The 21887-nt window shown below is 56.9% G+C and overlaps 2 protein-coding genes across 17 annotated transcripts in view; one reads left to right on the forward strand and one right to left on the reverse strand.

Moving 5' to 3' along the window:
• The first annotated feature begins 580 nt into the window (after positions 1-580).
• On the forward strand, positions 581-3627 carry Mfsd10 (major facilitator superfamily domain containing 10). 3 transcript variants are annotated; one of them, XM_063230389.1, is made up of 13 exons: positions 581-715; positions 964-1142; positions 1226-1322; positions 1490-1593; positions 1718-1876; positions 1945-2106; positions 2270-2378; positions 2462-2573; positions 2651-2759; positions 2848-2938; positions 3017-3064; positions 3145-3234; positions 3316-3627. In XM_063230389.1, exons 2-13 carry the CDS (start codon positions 978-980, stop codon positions 3429-3431), a joined length of 1362 nt encoding a protein of 453 aa, XP_063086459.1. In that variant the 5' UTR covers positions 581-715; positions 964-977; the 3' UTR covers positions 3432-3627. The 3 variants fall into 3 exon arrangements, 2 of the variants coding, with proteins under 2 accessions (XP_063086459.1, XP_063086460.1); XR_010040923.1 differs by lacking the exons at positions 581-715; positions 2848-2938 and having other exon boundaries at positions 722-1142; XM_063230390.1 differs by lacking the exons at positions 581-715; positions 1945-2106 and having other exon boundaries at positions 722-1142.
• Positions 3628-3907: 280 nt separating this feature from the next.
• The window catches only part of Add1 (adducin 1), a 69925-nt gene continuing 51945 nt past the window's right edge, over positions 3908-21887 (reverse strand). For 2 of the 14 annotated variants that reach the window (XM_004999891.4, XM_004999890.4), the window contains exons 7-16: positions 21280-21423; positions 21084-21182; positions 20241-20417; positions 16524-16868; positions 14215-14316; positions 13630-13719; positions 12881-12973; positions 8918-9074; positions 7471-7569; positions 3908-5490 (exon numbers count right to left, since the gene is read on the reverse strand). In XM_004999891.4, coding sequence (XP_004999948.1) covers positions 5150-5490; positions 7471-7569; positions 8918-9074; positions 12881-12973; positions 13630-13719; positions 14215-14316; positions 16524-16868; positions 20241-20417; positions 21084-21182; positions 21280-21423 — 1647 coding nt within the window. In that variant the 3' untranslated portion in view covers positions 3908-5149. Of the gene's footprint in view, positions 5491-6879; positions 6918-7470; positions 7570-8917; positions 9075-12880; positions 12974-13629; positions 13720-14214; positions 14317-16523; positions 16869-20240; positions 20418-21083; positions 21183-21279; positions 21424-21887 lie in introns of those variants that run through there. The other 12 variants (XM_063230375.1, XM_063230374.1, XM_023566946.2 and 9 more) reach the window with 12 other exon arrangements.

Consider the following 21887-nt stretch of genomic DNA (forward strand, 5'->3'; position numbering starts at 1 on the left):
GTGAGGCGACTCCTGGGATAACTGCTTTCGTATGGGCAGGTGTCCAGGCAGTGCAGGGCAGGCCTCTGAGACCTCTGAGCAGCAGTGACAAGGACGCCTTTGGATCAGCAGAGCTTCAGGTCTCCGGTGGTGGAGAACGGTGGTGCGCAGCGGCCCCTGGTGGCCTTCTAGGCTCAAGCCAAGACCGCCTAGGGCTCAGGGTCTGGCTGCTGGCATCCACCCGGTTCTGCAGAGGTCGGGGTTATCGCATCCTCAAAACAGGCTGCCTGCCGCCTTGCTGCAGAAAGCAAGGCTGGGCTGCGGTGGCCTTATTTCTTCAACAAACACCACGCTGTGTTACTACCGGAATTCACTAGTCCCTTCGTGGGGACACCTGTCCACTGTCGCAGGGAACAAGAGACCTGAAAGCAAGCAGTGGGTCCTGGCCGGGCGTAGGCTGTCACACCCCTGAGGACGGGGGGCGTGCGCTGGCCCGCCCTACCCGGAAGCAGTATACCGCATCCGCTCTGCACCGCGCGGCCTCCTCCGGGAAGCTGCGCGGGGTCAGGGCTGGGTGGACCGTGCTCGCCGGGAAGCGCCTGGCGACCCGGATTCCATCCAAGTGTCCCTGGTGTGAGGGTGGGCCGATTTTGCAAACGGGAAGAGAAGGAGGCGGCGAAGACCTCGCACCCAGCCCGGCCGCAGGAAGGGGCGGGGCTGCGCGTGGGAACTTCCGGTGATTCCCGCCCCGTGGTCCCTTCCGCGTTCCTCCGCATAGGGCTTGCGTCCCGCGCCCCTCGGACATCCCAGCTTCCCACACCGGGTGCAGAGCCGTGGGTGGGGTGGACGGCTATCGGAGCGCAGAACCCTCAAGGTCCCCTGGGCCAGTCCCCGCCGGACTCCTCCCGACTCCCCGCGTGGCACGCGGAGGCGGACTCAAGTCTCCAGCGGCGGTGGGTCCTCACCTCCCCGCCCCGCCCGCAGACCTGTGGAACGCCATGGAGTCGGTGGGCGCCGGCTGCACCCCGCGGCCGCCCATCCACCCGCAGCCCGCGCGCCGCGTGCTGGCCGTGCTATTCCTCGGGCTGTTGCTGGACCTGCTGGCCTTCTCGCTGCTGCTGCCGCTGCTGCCCGGGCTGCTGGAGAGCCACAGTCGTGCGCGCGTGAGTGCCGGCGCCCCGGGGAGCTCGGGGCGCCCTGTCCCGCCCCGCTGCCTCGCGCTCCCAGCCCGCGCTCCTCTCCCCAGGACCCGCTGTACGGTTCGTGGCAGCGCGGCGTGGACTGGTTCGCCATAATGATCGGGATGCCGGCGGAGAAGAGGTACAACAGCGTTCTGTTCGGAGGTACGGCCGAGCCGGTGCCCAGGCTGGCCCCCGCTGCTGCCTGGGCCCCCTGGCTTCCTGGTCCCTGCTCCGCGCTCTGCCGTGGGGCCACCCCAGTGTGGAGTACACGGGCCGTGACCACCCCTGGTCCTGGACCTCCCGTGACGGCCCGTCTGCCCCCCGACCAGGTCTGATCGGCTCGGGGTTCTCCCTCCTGCAGTTCGCGTCCGCGCCACTCGCCGGGGCCGCCTCGGACTGCGTAGGCCGGCGCCCCGTGCTGCTGCTGTCTCTGGTGCGTCACGGCCCTGTGCTCGGGGTGGTGCCGCGGGCAGCGGGGGCCTTCGGGGTTCTATGGCTGAGCCTGCTGCACGGAGGCCGCACCAGGAACACGGGTGGCCCCTGGCGCGTCCCCGCAGGTGGGCCTGGCCGCTTCCTACGCTGTGTGGGCTGCCTCCCGGAGCTTCGCGGCCTTCCTGGCCTCCCGGGTGATCGGGGGCATCAGCAAAGGGAACGTCAGCCTCTCCACGGCCATCGTCGCTGACCTGAGCACGCCGTCGGCCCGCAGCCAAGGCATGGTAAGCACGCTCCTGGCCGGGTGGGGACCGCGGGCCTCCCTTCTCAACTCAGGCGGCCTTCCCCCCAGGCCGTCATCGGGGTGGCCTTCTCTCTGGCCTTCACGCTGGGCCCCATGCTCGGGGCCTCCGTGCCCGTGGAGGTAGCGCCCTGGCTCAGCTTGCTCTTCGCCGTGTCCGACCTGCTCTTCGTCTTCTGCTTTCTTCCTGAGACGCTGCCCACGGAGAAGCGGGTAGGGCTGGGGTGGGGCTGACAGGCGCGGGGTCCCCGCGTGCAGGCCGCAGGGAGGCCGGGTCGCCCTTTCCCGTTGTCCAGTCTTTTGGGGGGCTGCTCCCCAGGGCCGCCTGCCCGGCCCGCACCCCAGGCTCCTGCCGGCTCCCGCGTCCCTCCCACAGGCGCCCTCCGCCGCCCTGGGCCTGCGCACAGCCGCCGACCTGCTCAGCCCCTTGGCGCTGCTCCAGTTTGCAGCCGTCGCCCGCAGCCAGGACCCGCCCGGCACCGACAGTAAGGAGCCCGCGCCCCCCGCCCGCGTCCCGCACCCCCGTCCGGTCCGGCAGCCCGGCCCACCCCCGCCCGCCGCCCCACAGGGCTCCGCAGCCTGCGCCGCCTGGGCCTGGTCTACTTCCTCTACCTCTTCCTGTTCTCGGGGCTGGAACACAGCCTGAGCTTCCTGGTGCACCAGCGCTTCCAGTTCTCCAGGTGGGTGCTGGTTGCACCGACCCCAGGCGATCGGGGGCGCTGGCTGTCCTGGCCCTCACTCATCATCTGCCTCGCAGCCTGCAGCAGGGCAAGATGTTCTTCTTCATCGGAGTCACGATGGCCGCCGTGCAGGGCACCTACGCACGGCTCATCCGCCCAGGCGGGGAGGTCGCGGCCGTGACGCGGGTAGGGGGCGCTCCGCGGTGGGCGGCGGGGTGCCCTGGGCGGGCCAGGCGGCTGGGAGCTCAGGCCTGCTGTGTCCCTGTGCCCGCAGGCCATGCTGCTGCTGGTGCCTGGCTTCCTGCTCATCGGCTGGGGCCGCTCACTGCCCGCGCTGGGGCTGGGGCTGCTGCTCTACGCCTTTGGTGAGTGCGTGGCGGGTGGCAGTCAGTGGACGGGGGTGGACACATGCCCAGGCCTCACTGCCCTTCTTGCCCCCGCAGCCGCCGCTGTCGTGGTGCCCTGCCTGTCCTCTGCAGTCGCCGGCTATGGTGAGCCCTTCCCTCACCCGTGCACAGGCGCGCCACCGCCGGGCAGAGTGGGCTTGGCTCCTGACAGGGTCTCCCCGCAGGCTCACCCGCACAGAAGGGCACGGTGATGGGCACACTGCGGAGCCTGGGCGCACTGGCCAGGGCTGTGGGGCCCGTGGTGGCCGCCTCTGGTAAGGAAGCCTCGCCACCCCGTCTCACCACCCCCCTGCTTGCCTCACGCCCTCCCCACAGTATACGCCCTCTCCCCACAGTATATTGGCTGGCCGGTGCCCAGGCCTGCTTCACCACCTGTGCGGGGCTCTTCCTGCTCCCCATCCTGCTGCTGCGTAAGCTGGGGCATCCGACAGTATCCCCCAAGACCGAGTAGTCACTTGGGACTATATGGAAGACCCTCTGTGTGCACCCGTCCTGCCCTTTGCTGGGCAGCGCCCCCGGGCCTCGCCCTGCTGCCCTCCCTTCTGCAGCCTGAACAGGCTCAGCCTCCCAGAGGCCTTTTCTGTCTCAGGTGGCTTAGGCCCTGCGCCAGGCTTTTGAATGACAAATAAAGCAACTATTTTGTACCAGTGCTTTCTCCAGGATGGTTCTAACCTGCCACTCATCCTTAGCAACGCCCAGGGGCTGCAGCTGCGCTGCAGACCCAGACCCAGACCCAGACCCAGACCCAGGCCAGGTCCTGGGATGTGGGAGGAAAGGTCTCATCAGCCACCTGGCACCCCACTCTCCTGCGCTGAGCTGGCGTGGGCCACGATACCTGGCCAGGACAGGCACATGGGGGGCTGTTCTCCTTTGACCTTGAAATGCCTTCTAAAGGCCCTATTTTGAGGGAATGGAGATCTAGAGGAGGAAACTGCTTAAAGAGTTTTATTGTGAGTAAAACATGTTACAATGAAGAAAGTACATCGTGGAGGAGTCCTCAAAGTCTAGTCCGTATATGCAACTGTATTTCATGTTGTAATACAAAGAATTAGACTACAAAAGTGAAAAGTATGGTCATTGCATATGGGGGGGGGGGGGAGAAGAGCCCAGGAGTGTAGGGGACTTCCCACTGCCGCAGCAGCCCTGGGACCTGAGCCCACCTCTGGCTCCAGCACTCCACAGGGCTGTCCCCTGCGGGCCAGGCCAGCACAGGGCAGCCCTCAGGTCATCACCTGGCCATGTCTGCTGAGCCTCAGCTGTCTGCACGGATGGGTAGAGTCCACCACTGCCAGCCAAGGGGAAGAAAGTGTGGGCTCGTAGATGGCACTGTGCCAGGGACACCTTGAGTTACGTTCACCAAAACCAGGATGCCCTCAGGCTGAGGTAAGGTGGGTACGGGCCCCACTCCATTCCAAAACGCCCAAACCAGGTGACCAGCACTCCATCACAGCCTGCCCCGGGCTCTACTGAGAAAACACACAACGCCGTTCGTATTCACAGTCAAAATGAGGCTACATGGCAAACCTGCTTAAGGAAAATTCTAGAAAGGATTGTTCCTTCCTGGAGTGCCCCCCCCCCCCCCCGAACCTAGAGACCAGTGAGCAAGGCCCTAGGAACTCCTGAATCTGGTTTGGGGCAGGGTCACTCTAAGACCATGCATAGCATCGTGCTGGGTGCACATGGGCCACCTAGCAGGGTTCAGCTGCCTCAGCCTGGGCCCAGCTCTGCAGGGAGCCTTAGGCTCAGCCAAGGTGGGCATGCGAGGGCATCCATGGGACAGGGCTGTGCGCAGGACAAAGGGATCACTGAGCCAGCAGAAGCCACGAGTCGGAGTTGGTCACCTGAGTCACCTGGGCTGGCAAGCCAAGCAGGAACAGGGTGCATCACATCATGAGGAGGAGTGAGAGGGCAGGCCTTGGAGAGCACACCTATGACTGGAGGGGCAACACTTCGGGACCTTCCAGCCAAAGCCACGACGGGCCCCTGTGGAAGGACACGGCCGCTCCCCAGGCCGGGGGACACTCTCACCACTACAGGGCTGACCACGAGGGGCGCGGTGGGGCTATAGCTGTAGGAGGCATTCCGTTACACAAGAGGACAGAACATGACCCAATCAGGACCCTGGGGCTGGAGTAGCTTCTGACGGGACAGTGTGGTACACAGGGGCCTTCAGGAGTCACGTTTCTTGCTTTTCTTCAGGAAGGAGGGTGTGCGGAACTTCTTCTTCTTCTTGGACGGGGACTTGCCTGGGGACCCATCGCTGCTGGGGTCCATGGCAGTTCCTTCCTCAGCAGCCGGAGAAGCCACCTTTTCAGCCATTGGGGGTGAGGCCGGCTCTGGCTCTACTGCAGTGGGAGGCTGGCGGATGCTTGGGGCCTCCTCTTCCTCCTCCTCCTGCACTGGTGGGAAGCCCAGTGCTTCTGAAGGCTCGTCGGGGGACAGGTCAGGGAGAGTTGGCTTCAAGGTGGTGGCATCACTGTCATCTGCAGAGGGCAGCTCCTGCGGGAGGTCTGGGGATGGAGGTGGAGGACAGTGAGAGCCGGCAGCCTGACACAAGGGTGCTGGCCCCAAGGCTACCGCTTTATGCTGTCCTATGGCTTTTTCCAAGATCGGCTAGTCTGTGTATGGTCTGCTCTACACAAGGCCACCTTGCAAAGCACACACTCAGCTGGTTCTAGTGCCCTCTAGTGAGCACACTGCCAGCGTCAGGCCTCAGGCCTGGCTGCATGGGCAAGATTTGGGCACCCACCTGGGAGAAAGCTCTGCTTGGGTATTAGTGGTCCTGACCTTCAGCCTAAATCTGGCCCCACAGCAGCTGTGTCCCCAGAGCAGCCAGCAGAGCTGTTTAACAAGCTGCATCCTGGGTTGTCTCCCCTGGGGCGGACATGCCTCCTCCTGGCCCTAGGGACACCAGCATTGCAGATGAATTGTTAACAATCCAGAGCTGCACGCCACTGGCATGTTAGACACCTCCAAAGTGTTTAGTACTTAAATGGAGTCAGGGATCAGGCAGAGATTTGGAGCAGCCTGGCCATAGGTGTGCAGGCCCTATACCCTCACTGTTGTGTTGTGGGGCATCAGAGGAGACCCTGACTTGGTGCCACACTGAGAGGAGGGAGCACAGGCAGGGGGCACGCTGGCCAAGCTTGTGGCACCCATGGCACACGCTCTGAAGAACTGGGGCCCCTAACCAAGTGTTACTTTTCTTTTTGGCAGTACTGAGGGTCTAACCCAGGGCTTTGCATGGAGCTATGTTCCCAGACACTTATTTTTCAGGTAGGGTCTCGCTAAGTCATTGAATTGCCCAGGCTGAGCTTAAACTTTCGATCCTCCTGCCTCAGCCTCCCAGAGTGCTAGGATTATAGGCATAGCCACCATGCCCAGCTTCACATTTCTTTTTTCTTTTTTTTTTTTTTTTTTATCGGTACCAGGGATCAAACTCACGACCCACACTTGCAAGGCAGGCAGTTATGCCGCTGAGCTAAATCCCCAGCCCCAGCTTCACATTTCTTAAGAAGACTAAGTATTGCTGTCAGCCAACTTCAAATTACCAGTCTGATTAGGCACAGATCCAAACTATCCCGCACGCCAGTGGTGGAGGTCACTGCTGGCGCCAGCCTACATTTACGTCCAGCCCAACTGGCAACTCCTTCACACAAACATTTACAAGCAATGCTTGAAGGCTGAGCCTAGGAACTTCCTGAGGCCCAACACACTGCGCAGCACAGTGTGGGGCCCAGGGCTTCACTACTACTGGGGAGGCCACAGACGGGCAGGAATAAAAAGGGGTTCTCTGTTTTTGCTCTGAAAAAACAGAAAACAAAGCTTCAAAACCAAAGCAACAGAGGAGGAGCACAGCACAGGGAGCAGTGGGTGTGTGCCAGGCGCGGCAGTACTTACTAGGGTAGCAGGTACTCTTTAGCACATCCATCTCCTGCTGCAAGGCGGCCACGAGAGAGAAAAGCACAAGTAGAGAATCTATGCATTCGATCACAGCCAGTGGCTTACGCTACGGGGCCGAGCCATTCTTTGGGGAACACAGAACAGGGACACAGTGGACAAGAACAAGGGACAGATGTGCCGACCACACACCGCAGCGTGGCCAGGGCGTGTCCAGGGCTCTCGGTGGACCGGCAGAGCAGCAGGTCAGAGGTCCCACAGCCCACACAAGACGGTATCGCCTCCACACAGGACAGACAAGAAGTGTGCACACAACGGGCAAAACGGACACCAGACAGGCTGGCGTGGTCCACTGGCAAGGTCTGCCCTTCCATGGGGTCACAACAGCCCCACTCTATGAGGCCTCAAATTACTGAGGACCGAGCGTAACAGTGGAGAAGAGGCTGGGACTCAGCTGGGGACTCCAGGGCCACAGGAGGCACTGACTTGGAGGCAAATGCACACTCTGTATTCATGTTAACAGAACAGTTGCCAGTGTGCCGTTAGCCATGCACCCTCCCTCCCAGAGGCTCCACATGCCCAGAGCTCACCTTCCTCCAGCTTGACAGGGGTGCTGGGGGGGGTGTGAGGCTCGGCCGGCTGGTCTGGTAGACTCTTTTCTTTCTGTTCTCTAGAGTCACCCAGATTTTCTGCAGATACATACGAAGGGGAAAAACAGGTAGAGCTTGAGACTAGGGAGAACTGGGGTCCCAAATGTTATTTTTCTTTCTTTTTTTGCAGTACTGAGGGTTGAACCTAGGGCTCTGCATTAAGCTCTGTTCCCAGACCCGGCCTGGACCTTAAACATGCCCTGAACGCTGCACATGGAAGGCTAGGTCCTCAGCCTCAGGCCAAGCCCGCCCCTGCCCACCCCAGCCACAATGTGCTGCTCACCACAGGCCCAGGAGCAGCCCACAGTGAGAAACCTCTGAAAGAAAAGCTGATGGATGCCCACCTCAGACACAGCCCAGCGGGGCTGAGCGTACATGGGGCAGCCTGGGTGCATGCCCAGCTCCCAGGGGCCTCGCCTTCCCACACCACCCTCTGCAGAGGGCCTGCCCGAGTCTCTGAACTCTCCACAGATCCTGATACCAGGTTACTCTTCTCCTCCTCCGTGTTCACCAACCCCACAATGTTACCTTACCTGCCTTGACCCGCCCCACTCTCCAGCCAGTTTCTTAGCAAGTTTTCTACCAACAATTTATACCTGGCAACTTGCATCCTTTTGTTCAAAATATGCTTATAAAGACCAGAGAGGAAAAGGCAGGGAATACACTTTGAGTGCAGGAACTTCCAAACTGCCAGGTATGGTGGTACATGCCTGGAATCCCAGCACTCAGAGGCTGAGGCAGAATGACTGCCACAACTTTGAGGCCAGCCTGGGCTACATAGTAAGTTCAAGACCAGCCTGAATTAGAGCAAGACCCTGTATCAAAAAAAAAAATAAATAAAAAAATCCCAAGTCCACTTCTCTCACTAGGTGTGACAGTAACTCTGAAAAAAAATGCTCCTGTCACTGAAGACATTTCTGTGAGCAGCTCAAGACCCCAGGCCGGGTCTGGGGCAGAAGCTGGCCATGCCTGCGCACTGCCTCAGCAGGACAAGCGCCGCCCTCCAACGCGGGAGAAGGGAGCCTAGCACCGGTGCGACCACGAGGACACAGCCCTCAGGCTGGCTTCCACTAGTCCACAGTCCCCTGTGCTCCCGTCGCTCCCTGCGGACAGAGCCGCTCACCAGGACCTGCGTCCAGCCCACTCCAGCCGGGAGTGGACTCTGGGGCTGCAGCCCTCGGGCTTTCTGAAGCTGCCTGCTGCTCCTCTAAGGCTGGCTCCCACCCGGGCCCTGCCAAGTAGCGCCCTTCCGCCTGCCAGGCTCCGTGCCTAGACTGAAGCACGCCGAGGGCTGATGCGGTCAGCTCCTAACCAGGCTCTCGGGGCGGCTCTGGGGCGGCTGTCCGCACATGCACATGCTCGTGCCCCGCCTCCCCGGGGCACTCGCCTTCTGAGCCCTTCTGCTTGCGTTCCACCTCCCTGCGGTACTCCTCCAGCTCGCGGTCGGTGAGCGCCTGGAAGGGGTTGGGGCCCGCGGTGCTCACGATGACGTGGGGCTGGTACTCCTTCTCGATAATGGCCTTGGACGCAGTCACCAGCTCCCCCTGTGGGCAACAAGGTGGTGTGGTCTGCAGTGGCCCAGCCAGGCCGGGCTCTCCCTCCTCCCCGGCAGGCTGCAGGCAGGATCAGGCTTTTCGGGAGCAGACACACCAACACTGCACCGGCAGGGACCCAAGGGGCAGCTGAGCTACAGCCGTCAACAGCACAAGACGGCAATGGGTCAGTGTCACACAACAAACATGACAAGAAGAAACCCTAGCGAAGCCCTGGTGTCCAAAAGCACAGATGGCGCGGAGCAGGGCCTCCCGCCTCTCCTGCCCAGGATGTCAGCAGCGCCACCACCTCCTTGAGGTCTGCCTTGGTGCCCAGGCGACAACCAGCTTCGCTGATCCCCCATCCCCTGGAGTACAACATGCCCCTCACACCCAGTTGGCCTGAGAAATTGCCAGAACCCGAAGAAAAGGGGCTGGGGATTTAGCTCAGCGGCATAACCGTCTGCCTTGCAAGCAGGCAGTCGTGAGTTCGACCCCTGGTACCGATAAAAATGAAAAAGACCAAAAAAAAGAAAAGCAGTGGGCAAAGCTGTGAGCCAGAAGAGCGCCTAGGCTTGTGGGGAAGGGGCACTAGGAGCAGCACGGGCACTGCCAGGCGGGCACAGAGGTGGCAGCTGCTTGCCCACAGTGCGGCCTTTTCTTACACCCATGTCTCAACAAGCGCTTCCAGACACAAAAGAAGACAGGAGGGGCCTAGACACAGAGTGCTGGCCCCTGAGGGAGGGTCTCCAGCTGGCCCCCAGGATCTCCCGCACACACGGCCCCTGCTCCACCCCATGGGCTGCACTGCTGGGAGATCCCCACGCTCACTTCTGTCTGGAGGCCCAGGCTCAGGACACCGGGCTCTCAAGAGCCGAGATCCCTTCAAGTCACTGCATTCCGTACAGGGACCCACATCCTGCTGTCACCGCAATAAAATGAGGTGATGGGAGGCTGGAGAGGCCCAAACACTTTTCAATCAAATGTCCAAAATTGGTAAAGGAATAAAATGTCCACCATCTCCTGTCACTGAAGCATCAGAGCCCTTGTTCAGAGTCTGTGTAGTGTAACTTGTACTTTGTGGTGCTGAGGATGGAAACCAGGCCTCACACAGGCCTGGCAAGGCCCCACCACTAAGCTACACAGCAGCCCTTTAATCTTTTTTTTTTTTTTTTTTTTTTTTTTGGTACTGGGGATCAAACTCACAGCCTCACGCTTGCCAGACAGGCACTTATGCTGCTGAGCTAAATCCCTAGTCCCCCTTTAATCATTTTGAGACAATGCCTTACTTGCTAAATTGCCCTGGCTGGCCTCAAACCTGCAATCATCCCACATTCCTGGGAGTACTGGCTGGTGCCACCACATCTGCCTCCTTCCCAGCTTGGTATCCCAGAGGACAAGCAGGACCTGCATGCTGACAGCTCAACAAGCAGCACACCAGCTCCAGGGGGAGCAGGGACTGGCCTGAGGAGTCAGCATGGAGGGTGGCCGGTTCCTCCAGCAGTAAGGCTCGAAACTCGAGAGGCCACCTTCCTTCCTGGTCCCTACCAGGGACTTCAAGCAACACAAAGCCGAGGAGTTACTTCTGTACTTGACTGTGGCAGTGTGGACAGTAACTTAGCAAGACCTTGCCTCCAACAAAAAATTTAAAAAGGGCTGAGGATCTAGCTCAGGGCAAAGGCCCTGAGTTCAGTCCCTAATGGAAGAAGAGGAGCGGAAGGAAGAGGAGACTGACAGCTAAACTGCTTGTAGGCCACACACAGCCTGGGAGCTCAGCTCACTGCCCCTGCATTCCACCCACCCTGCACGATGGGCACAGCCCCAGTGACAGGCACAGCAGATCCGGAGTCCTTCCCTGGGCAGGCAGCGTGTGACTGACCTCACATACTCTTCTCCGATCAGGCCGTCTACAGGGTCCGTGTCAGGCTGTGTAGCGCCCAGGGAAAGGGCACTTTCATGTGAGTTCCATGTCCCTATGCCCCTTTCTATGAAAAAGTCACCCTGTGCCATGCAAACCACCACTACAGGAACTGAAGGCCCCCCACAGCCAGACTCACAGAGGCCCACAGGTGAAGCAGGCCCTCCAAGTCCGCCCTGGAAGGGAGGCATTGGGACAGTCTCCTCCCTGTCTCAAGGAGAAACAGCTGCTGGAGCAGCCCATGTCCCACAGGGGTAAGACTGCCAGTGCCTGGAAGCTCACCCCAAAGGAAGGGAACAGCGAAAGAACAGCCCCAGTAAAGCACGGCCAGGAAATCAAAGCACATTCTTAACCTTAACATGAAGTATGTGCAGTCAGTGTGGAGGAAGATTCACAGGCAAGCCAGGGCAAGGCCAATCCCGGTCTCTGCCTTGGTCCCCTCCCCGGCACTGCTCTGCCGAGACTGCACAGATCTTGGGACCCTGTGTCTACTTATCACACACACCTGCATCAGAACACTTCTGGGAGCAAAGCCGATGAGGAGCCACCCCAGAGCACATCCCGCAGCACAGCTACCCGGCCAGACGAGATCCACAAGTACACTGCAACACACGTGCGACTCCTGGACTCATCACACGCCACCACATACTGGAGGTATCAGTGACCAGGGCAGCTTACAGCTCAAGGCACCAACACCAAAGACACACAGACTGGGAAGAGCACAAGTCTTCCTGCCTTTTCAGAGAAGCCACTCCAAGATTGGCAGTGGGGAGAAAAGAGACGACTTCCACATCCCACCACAGGGTCCCACCAGACCCGCTTCTGGCTGGCAACTCCAGCACAAGCACGGTCCTGCACCTCTCGCAGGGAGTTCGGAGCGCAAGCAGCGCCCTGAAATGTCCTCTGCACACAGGGCACTCACCAGCACCCAGCCTGGACACCAAGTCCTGCACATGCCTGCCCTGCCCTGGGCGGTAATGCCAGACATCCGCCTACCGGACACACAGATTACACGTACACAGAGAAAGTACCACCTGGCTTCAAGGGTTCAGGAGTGTCACTCCCCACCCTCTGAAACATTAAAGAAAACTATCGGGCTTTTTGCTTGTCTGGCAATATGGGGGCTGACTCCAGGACCCTGTGCATGCTGGGCACCTGTTCCACTACTGAGCAGCCCTTTCTATGTTTTGGTTTGAGACGGGGACCTCCCTAAGCTTCCCAGGCTGGTGTCAAACTTATGATCCTCCTGCCTCGGCCTCCCGACTAATAGGGAATACATGCATGTACCACCATCTCCAGCTCAGATTTTTTTATCTTTTTTTTTGGTACCGAGGATCAAACTTGTGACTTCTCACTTGCCAGGCAAGCGCTTGTGCTGCTGAGCTAAATCCCCAGCCCTAGGTATTTCTTTTTAATAAATTATTTTTACTCAATGAAAGGCAACAAACACAGTCTTATTTCTCATTCCTCTGAAACAACATCTTTCAATGACACAGCCTCTAATTGCTATGGTCATGGAAGAACAATCAGGGGAGATCATGCAGGCGCTGTGACTGTCGGGACAGCTGTCTGCACTCAGTCTTCAGGTGGAGTAAACTGCAGCCCAGCAGCATGTGTGGCCAGTCCCACGAAGGACTCTGGAAACCCACCATGCCGTGCAGACTGGCCACTGCTCAGCAGCCAATCTAAATGCTGAAACCACCGACACACCTTGTCCCCAGCATTTTCGCTGAACAGGAGAATGGGCAGAACATAACTTCTGGATACCCTCACAGATGACTCTAAGATCCCTTGCAAGGGACTGAGTAACTGAGACAGTGCCTGAGAAGGAGGCAGTGGGGAGCAGGGGAGGACAAGAGCATGGCGCACCAACAGTAGGTGAGGACAGGGCGCTGAGTACCTTTCTAAAAGAGAGAGGCTTAGCGGGGCTAAAGGTCTGCTCTGTAAGCTCGAGCCCTTCGATAGTTTCCGTACAGTCAGAGAGAGGTGCGTCCTGCAACAGTAAACTGAGTCACCAGAGCATGTCAGGCCCAGCCTTGGAAATATCACCTGAGCACACAGGATGAAGCCAGCAGGGGCATGCAGCCAACAGTGAAGGTGGCGTGATGACGGCAGTGCGTGCAGACACTGAACACAAGACTCAAGACTGCGGAATTCAGAAAACGTGATGCCACTCCTCCACCCCTGCGGAGTCAAGCTGGAAAGCCACGGTGGTGTGGCATCGTGAGAGTCCGAGATAACTTACACATTTCTTCACAGTGCCACCAGGGCCTGACAAAAATGCACATTAGCAGGGCCCGCCCTGACAACGCAAGCAGCACTTGCTGCAGACATGAATATGCTGGCCCACCAGACCCCTCTCCCAGTGCTTCCCTGCACCCTGGCAACACCATGTACCACCCCAAGCTGGCAGCGTGTGCCCTGCGGGGATGCATGCACTACCAGGAGCAGGGCTCGGTGCGGTCCTCTGCATGCTCCGCTCAGCTAGGACTCCAGGGAAGTGATTGGGCTTTCACGCAGATTCTTAACAATGGTAACCACTTGCCTAGAATACTCACCTCACAGAGCCATGCTCACCCAAGTGAGAACAGCTCTGGAGCGGATGGTTAGTTAGCACCCACTAATGCCAGAGGCCTTCTGAGCGCTCACCTGGACGAGGCTCCTGTCCATCACTACACCACACAAAACCTGGGACTGGGGGCCGGCCGTCTTGATGTCCTGCAAGTTCTGCTCTCGGATCTGAGGAAGGGAACAGGGGATACACACATCAACAGTACAGGAAGCCACGCTGCTGTGTCCTCAAGCCCAGCCCAGCGCCACACCTGCATTCTGCTCAGGGCAACAGCACGGCCTGCCCAATGGCACTGGCACCCTGCTCAGCAGGCAGGATGTCTGGCAGGGCCCAAACCCCATGCTGGTTCCCCTCTGGGGGAAATTCTCACTACGTACCCATCTGCAAGGACACCATAAACACACAGGGCACTCTGTCCCAACACTTGAAAGCCTATAACTCTACATGAACCCGAAAGCAGGGCAGCATAATTTGCTCTCACTAGAATCAGACCTGCGACCAGGCAGGTCTGAGGTCGAGCCAGGAGCCCACATGTCTGCAGTCACACTGCACTCATGGGGACTCAGCGGCAGTGTGAAGAGATGGCTTTAGTGCCTCTGCAGCAAGCCAGCACCCTTCCAGCCCACACCCAAGCCCCCCGCCGCACAGACAGCAGGACGCACCTTGTTTCTCATCTCCTGGACTTCTTTGGGGTTAGTGTTCAATGGAACAAACAAGTTAGGGACGGCAGAGGTGGAAGTTCTATGTCCATCCTCCTTAGTCCACTGTAATTTCAAGAACAGTTGAAAAGTCAGAGTCACGACAGTGATAAGTAAAACCATAGCATCCACTTTGTCCAACCGATCTCACATCTGATCATGCACAGAGCATCACAGAGAGGACTGAACCAATGAGCATGTGTCCTTGGTCACCCGGCACAGTCGCCATGGGAATAGGATGTGACCAAGTGAAAACCAGTGAATGGCAGGCGTCAGAGTCATCGCTGACAGGAAAAGGCCGCCTCGACAGCCACGTGGAAATCTGGGACACAATGTGGGCTGACAACAGATCCCAGCTCTGTCACCCACAGGCCAGCCAAGGAGCCCCTTGGAGACCATTGGTTCACTGCCCTGAGAGTCACCCAACACCAAAGCCAACTGGAAGCATGAGATGACAGGATCATGGGAAGCAATGCAGGCTACTGCTCAGGCAGGGGAGTCAGGACTGTGGGGTGAGAGTGGGCATCACCAAAGTTTCGTGAATGAGGGCATCAGCTTGCATAATGCTCCAACCCCAAAGCTTATTGCATTTGCACTCAGACAGCAGCTACCTGGCCGCAGAGTCTGGTGCTGTGGAGTATTTTATATAACGGATGCTTTCAGTGTTCCAAATACCCCAACCCCCGAAGCACCACATGAGGCCTTAAAGGCTGTTTTAGGTATCAGTGCGTACCCTCAGCACACTGGGCCTTCTGCACAGAAGGGTTTTTTGGGATCTCCAATTGAACTTGAGATTTTTAGTCAAATTCTCATCTTTAGGCATGAGTAGGCACTGAAGATTAAAACGAGCCATCATTGGGAGCACAGGCTCTCCGCCTCCCGGAAGACCTTCCAGAGGCAGCAGGGCACGATCAGCCATGTGGCTTTCCAGAAAGCAACGCGACTGTCAGATGCTGAGCCTGTGGGGAGCGGGGATGGGCATGGAGCTGCGGGTACTCACTGATGGCCATCTTCTCAGAAAAACAACTCCAGCATTTTACAGAAATGGCTTAGGCAAACATGAAAACAGCCGCCTTGGAATAGGTACACATTTTAAAAATGAGCGAGAATCGGTAGAAATGAAAACATACCAACCTGGAGGGAGCACTGCATGGAACCTGAGATACTCCAGAACAGTAAGAGACAGATAGAGATGCAGAACAAAGCCCTTGTGGGGCACACAAGGACCCCCACACCTAAAGCAGCTGAGTCTCTGCCAGGCTAAGTTACAGAGCTCAGCACTGTACTGTGTGTACCCGGAAAGGAGCATCGGGCAAGGTGCAGGACGCTGGCAGCCCCAGACCAGGGTTGGTCTGTTCCTCTCCCTTTGAAAAGTAAAACAAATGAAAAAAGGGAAAAGTGGGAGAGTAGAGTTGCACCCCTTCACTCTGATGCCGCACAGGGGCACCAGAGCTTCTCACCACTGCGGACCAGGAAGCACCAGAGCCACCTGAGGAAGATACCCTTTTGCTTTTTTTTTAAATCTATAAAATAAAGGCACTGTTACAGGAGAAAGCTTGCTGTCTGCTGGGCCACTGCTGGAGAACACCAGGCAGCTGAGCTGGGCTCTGGTTATGGCCCCACCTGTGGAATTATAGCGACCTGTCCTCTGCGGCCACGGAGCCCAAGCGGCATGGGCACGGACAGCCCTGCAAATGGCCTCCGCTGCACTTGGGTCATGCCGCACCCAGAGGAGCCAAAGACTCGCCTCCACGGCCGTCTACTCACATGCAACAGTCCATGCAGAGGGCAGCTGGTGAGAGCGTTCGGAGGCTTTGGGATGGGCAGGGAGCAACATCGAGAGGACAGGGCCAGTGGAGACAGGCTGGGGTACCGAGAGGGGAAAACTGCTTAAGACAACACTAGTAACAAGAGGGGAGCAGTGCCACTGGAGCTGGCGACACTCAGGATCAGATCTGTGACCGAGCAACCTGCTTGTGCGTGAGACACCAAGAGCAAGCGCTCAGACCAGACTTGGACCGAGGCTCCGCTTCTAGGTTAACTGCAGGCATCTGGGGAGTGAGTAGGAGGGATGTCACATCTTAAGCAGTTTCACAGGGACAACATTACTCAGATTTTGGCGAAGGTGCAAAGTGGACTTGGACTCGGAGAAAAGAGAGTTAGTGAGAAGAGGCTGCCAGATCTGGCCAATGGAGCCATCCCAAAGCCTCCAAAGCCACAGCTGTCCGACTCGCTCTACGTCATCTAACTATGAACAGTAAGGAGGCACAGACCAAGCAGTTGGTAATACAGCTTGGCACGCAGACACCGGACGAGAGAGACTGCAGCAAGGGTTTCACGTGATCGTGTGTAATGTTCGTCCACACCTTAGTCTTCGACTTGGGGCTGCTTCCATTCTGCCCTTCCTCGGAAGCTTCCTCGGCCCGGCCAGAGTTCAGCCACCTTGTCTTCTCCCGCTGCTGCTTCTGAAAACTGTGTCTGAGTGGGGAGCAAGTGCCCGAGTCACCGTCACTGGCGAAGGAGTAGCCCGTGACACTAGCAGGAGCCTCCACATCGCTGTACTTTTTAGATTTCTCTCTCAGAGCTGGGTATCGGTAAGGGTAACCGGTTCTGTAGCCCTAGGAGATAGAGACAGGGACAGGGACAGGGACAGGGACAGGGACAGGGAAGGGCGGTCAGCACTCCAGAGAGGGAGCAGATTCACTTTGGGGACTGCAAAGTGGACACAGAGCAGAGAACCTCACGATGCCAACCCAAGCTTGGGGCAACAGACACACTGCAGAATAGGGCGTGTGCTTGTGGTCCCGGCAACCCAATACAGGTTGCACCCCCAGGCAATTTTTCATTGTTGGGTTTTTTTGTTTGTTTGTTTTTGTTTTTTTGTGGTTTTTTGAGACAGTCTTGGTACACAGTCCAGATTGGCCTGGAACTCACTGTGATCCTCTTACCTCAGTCTCACAAGTGCTGGCATTACAGGACTATGCTACCACTTTCGGCTCCCCAGCCTTTTTAAAAATGTTTTTATTGATTTTTAATGAACTGGGGATGAACTCAGGGCCTTTGCACCAAGCTGAATCCCCAGGCCTCGCAATACATTCTTTTTAAGTCCTGCTAACTGACAGGCGGCTCAGGTGGGCTCAGAACCTGTAATCACAGCCTTAGCCTCCCTGAGTGCTAGGACTACAGGTGTGCCCCCTTGTGCCCCACCTGGAAGACAAGTTCTGACAAATTACAACAGCTGTACCCTCCTGATGGTGCAAACCAGAAAAAAACCTCTAATGCTTCTAACTAGCAGAACTCATGGGTGGCAAAGGACAATACTACCCTACAGCCAAGCACTGACTTGTAAGTCTGAAGCAAGCTGCCAGCAACGCTGCCCTGTGGATAATTGGGCCCCCAAAAATCAGTGCTCCTACAGTGGAGCCTTCAGACGAGAAAGCAGCCTGCTGCGCCCCACCCCCATACCCACACCCACACCCCACTGCAGCACTGGTGTCCCTGAGCCCATCTGGCTGTCCCTGGACTCCTGCCCCACAGAACCCGGCAAGTAATAAAGGGAGTGGTGACAAGTGGTAACAGTGGCTTTCAGACAGGTGTTGGTCAAATGACCCAAGAGACACAGACCTCACCGTCACTCACAGCATTGCACAGCAGGTGGAGGGAGGACCTGGGCTCTACAGGAAACGGCTATGGGGTCTGCACAGACACCCTGCTGCCAACACGGGGTGGAGCCACGCTCCAGGGGAGTCTAAGGCAGAAGGACAGCCTGAGCCCAGGAGTCCGAGGCCAGCCTGGACAACGTGAGACTCTCAAAATAGAAACCCTGCCCCCAAAAAAGAAAGAAACACTGTCTCCTCCTTTTGGGTTCTGCTCCTCTTTTGGGGGTCCCTCCTTTAATACACAAAAAAGGGGTGATAATCACTGAAGAATCATTTTCTATTTAGTTTCCAAATCTTTCCTCAGAATGGCAGGAAAGTATCCCTAGTGGGAGTTTTCCACTGACAGCATGCTTTGTTGAGGGGTAATAACAGAGAATGATTCAGCCATACAGAAGCCCACTCCCAAAACACAGTTCTTACTAACTCAACTCTCCACTTGCTGGGAGCCAGCTCCGAGCTGGCTCTGTGACTGCAGGAGAGAGCCCCAGCCCTGGCCATCAGCGGATGCCCACAGCACACACTCCCTTCTGCAAACGCCACCACACTGAGACTAGAGGTTATATTAAGAACTCCAAAACCCTCTCGGCCTTATAATTAAAAACACAGCGAGGAAAGAAGGCTCAGAATATGGGCTTAAGCATGCACAAGGCACTGAGTTCAATACGCAAGCCGCGCGCACACACACACACACACACTCTACACGCATGTGTAACGTATGTACCCTTGTTCGTTCTTGGAGAAACTGAAATTGTATCTCATTTGGGGACCAATTTAGCACTTTCTGTAGGTGTAAATGTTAAAGACCAAGTATTTCTTAGTGTGAAAGCTTCACCTATTCTCCTCTACTTAATTCCATGATTTGCAAACACTCAGTGCAGCAGATCAGGTCTAAACCAAAGCCCGGACCAGGATCCGTGGCTGCCGGCCGTTCGTGTCTAACACGCCACCAGCACTTGGTACCAATAGGGTCACCCCGGAGACTGTGTAAGGGATGGCTCTCCTACTGCCCATTCACCTGCTTCCTCTCCCAGTACACCAGCTTCTGCCCTTGTCTCCATTCACCTCTGCCTGCTCCTGGCCTATACATCCGAGCCCCTGTTCCTGAGTCTCATCTCCTCTCCCCCTTCCTCACGTAACAGACTTCCTAGGAGCAAAGCCGTCAAACATCAAATTACTAAGAGGAAGTGGCTGTGTGCCGGGGCCAGCTCAGCATCCCTCGCTCTGGGCAACTTTCCTAAGTGACATCTCCCTGGACCTCACCTAACTGCAGATGTTTCTTCTGTCTTCCCTGTCAGCTTCTGCCCCTCTTCTGGCTTCCCTTGAGTGATGCTGGCCCCAGGCTCCCACTCTGCCTCTGCAGCTCTCACAAACTGACCACCTCAGTCACTAAACAGCATATGGACAGGGCTGTACCTCAGGTCTGGTCACTTCCCTTTCTGGGCCATGTATTCCTAATGCAAGACCTACGTCCTGTCCATAGCATTAAGGTGGACGCCAGGACCTCATGTACAGGCTGAGAGAGACAGCCTGCTGGGTACTCTGCCTCACACTGTGTTTGCGGACTGACTTCCAGGTCCCAGGGAAGGACTGCATGCGGGAGCAGGCAGCCTCCAGGGCAGGCCTGAAGCTCCCTGACAGTGCACACTCCCAGCCCACACTCCAGCCCATGGCAGGTCCGCACGGATACACTCCTTCTCTCCCTTCAGCCTGTGGGCATCCTGCCTGTCCCTGGAGGCCACTTCCAAGGGCTACCTCTTACAGAAAGCTCCTTCCCTAATCTCTGCAAAGGGATGGGGTTATGGAAATCCATGCTCCTGGCCTCTGGGCTGTGCTGGGCTCTTGGCCCTGCAGCACACAGCACAGCACCCATCCGAAGCAGACAGACAGCGAGGACACAGCACCCAGAGCTCACCAGCAAAACAGACCCACACCTGCCTGCTTGAGAGAGCCCCTCTGCAGCCAGCTTGCAGGAGGTCAGCGCTGCACTGCCTGCTGGCCACCTGCTGCCCACTGCAGAGCATACTTGGCACTCCTGTCCCCACTGAGCCCAAACGTCCAGTTACCCTGAAAAAAACAGGATCACGTACCAAACCTCGATCTCTGTATTTTATCCTGATTTAGTCTAAAAAGTAAAAAACCTTTACATGTAATGAATGCAATCATTATACACTGTACACATGTACTAATAAAAAATTTTAAAAGGTGTTTTGTGATGATTTTTGAGGATGAAATCATCCAGGTAAGCATGACAATGATCATTTCACTTGCTGTGAAGGCAACATCTGTGTCTTCACAACAAGTTTTGCCACCAGCTAGAGGCACAATTCTTACCAGATTATCCAACATCCGCATGAGAGCTTCAAATTCCTGCTCCCCAATCTGCCACTTGGGAGGTGACCCGCTGCCTTCCCCAACCGGGGGTCCCGGGAAACGGGATTTGGCTTTGTACTTCCCGGGGTCCAGCAAAACTAAGTTGTCTGGTCCTCCTGAGCTGGCCAGAGTGCGAACCTTTTCCAAAACAAGGAAACACAATGACTTGAGCTCCACAGAGAGATGTGGAGCATCAGATGGCTGGGGACACTTGGCTGGAAAGCTAGGTCTCAACAGGAAGCAAGTCACTGCCTCACGGGAATCGAAACATGGGCACACGGGGACAGCACTGAGCAGAAGGCCATTTTCAGAACTTTTTCCTTGGCACATCAAATAAACTGGGGACTTATGCTTGGTACAGAATGGGAAATCAAAGCCCCCTTCCAGGCCTCTAAGATCTTGGAATCTCATGGCCCTAGACATCATTCAGGGTCAGAGCCAAGCAAGAGCGAGCACGCAGGAAGCATCTCTATTTCTGCTCTTGCTTTTCCAGAAGGAATGGGAAGAGGGTCAAACAAAACAACACACATGTGACATCCATAAGGCACCTGATATGGGGTCTGGGCCCATTTGTACTCCTAAAGTGTTAATCATTTTTATTATTTAGAAAAGAAAAAAATTAGAAATTAAAAACCCTGCCATCTCTTGTGACTTGAGTCAGTGAAACAGCATTTGCCCTGGTTGACCCCAAACTCACGCACTCAGCTCCAGTATGAAGCCCTTGAATGAGCTCACTCCTGCACGAATCTGTAGGGCCGGGACAGCCCTGTCAACTGTGGGCCGAACAGGAGAGCCACCGCCTACCTGGATCTCACAGGCCACCACCAGGTTATGGATATAGTAGAAGGCCTCCTCTATACTCTCTCCAACTGACACCAGCCCGTGGTTCCGCAGAATGAGCACCTGCAGGGAAGTGGGATGCTCTGTGGAGCCAGCAAGTAGACCCGGCTTCCTTGGCACCTCCACCCCAACTGCAAGCCCAAAGGAGGCCCCAGCTGACCTTGCTCTTAGGCCCCAGATTCTTCTGGATCAACACCTTTTCCTCCTCATCAACCAGAATACCATGATAGTCGTGGTACGCCACCTCTCCGAGGGACAGCGCCTCCGGAGAGATGGGCAGGAGGCCACATTTCATGGCAGACACCTAAAGGATCAGCAGTCACCAGGAAGGAAGGAGAAGCCAGCGTTAAAACTGTAATCCAGGACAGGCAAGTACTTTCCACACAGAAACACAAAACAAGGAAGTGTTTCACTTTGCTTCCTTCTTGGAATAAATAAAACTGTGAACTTCATGTAAATTGCACTCCAGAGCTCAGTAAGGACAGCCGGGAGCACCTTGGAGAAAGCCCTGGCCTTAGGCTTGCCACTGGTCACAAACACTACGAGGACCCCGGGCCCCAGGGCACATGTCCACACAGGAAGCCTCAATGGGTCTCAAAGACAATTCCAGTGCTGCGAAGGTCTGTGCACTTCCCACCTTAAAGGGTGGGTAAAAGTGAAAAGCCTGAAAATTACTTCAACCACATGTATAAAAGTTCAGAACAGTTATAATTTTTCTCTATAGCCTCAAACAAAAAAAAAGCCTCTCAAGGGCCCCACAGGTTTTCA

Source organism: Cavia porcellus, unplaced genomic scaffold (genome assembly GCF_034190915.1).
Source record: "Cavia porcellus strain 051 isolate PalLab524CR breed Dunkin Hartley unplaced genomic scaffold, mCavPor4.1 scaffold_18, whole genome shotgun sequence".
NCBI lineage: Eukaryota > Metazoa > Chordata > Mammalia > Rodentia > Caviidae > Cavia > Cavia porcellus.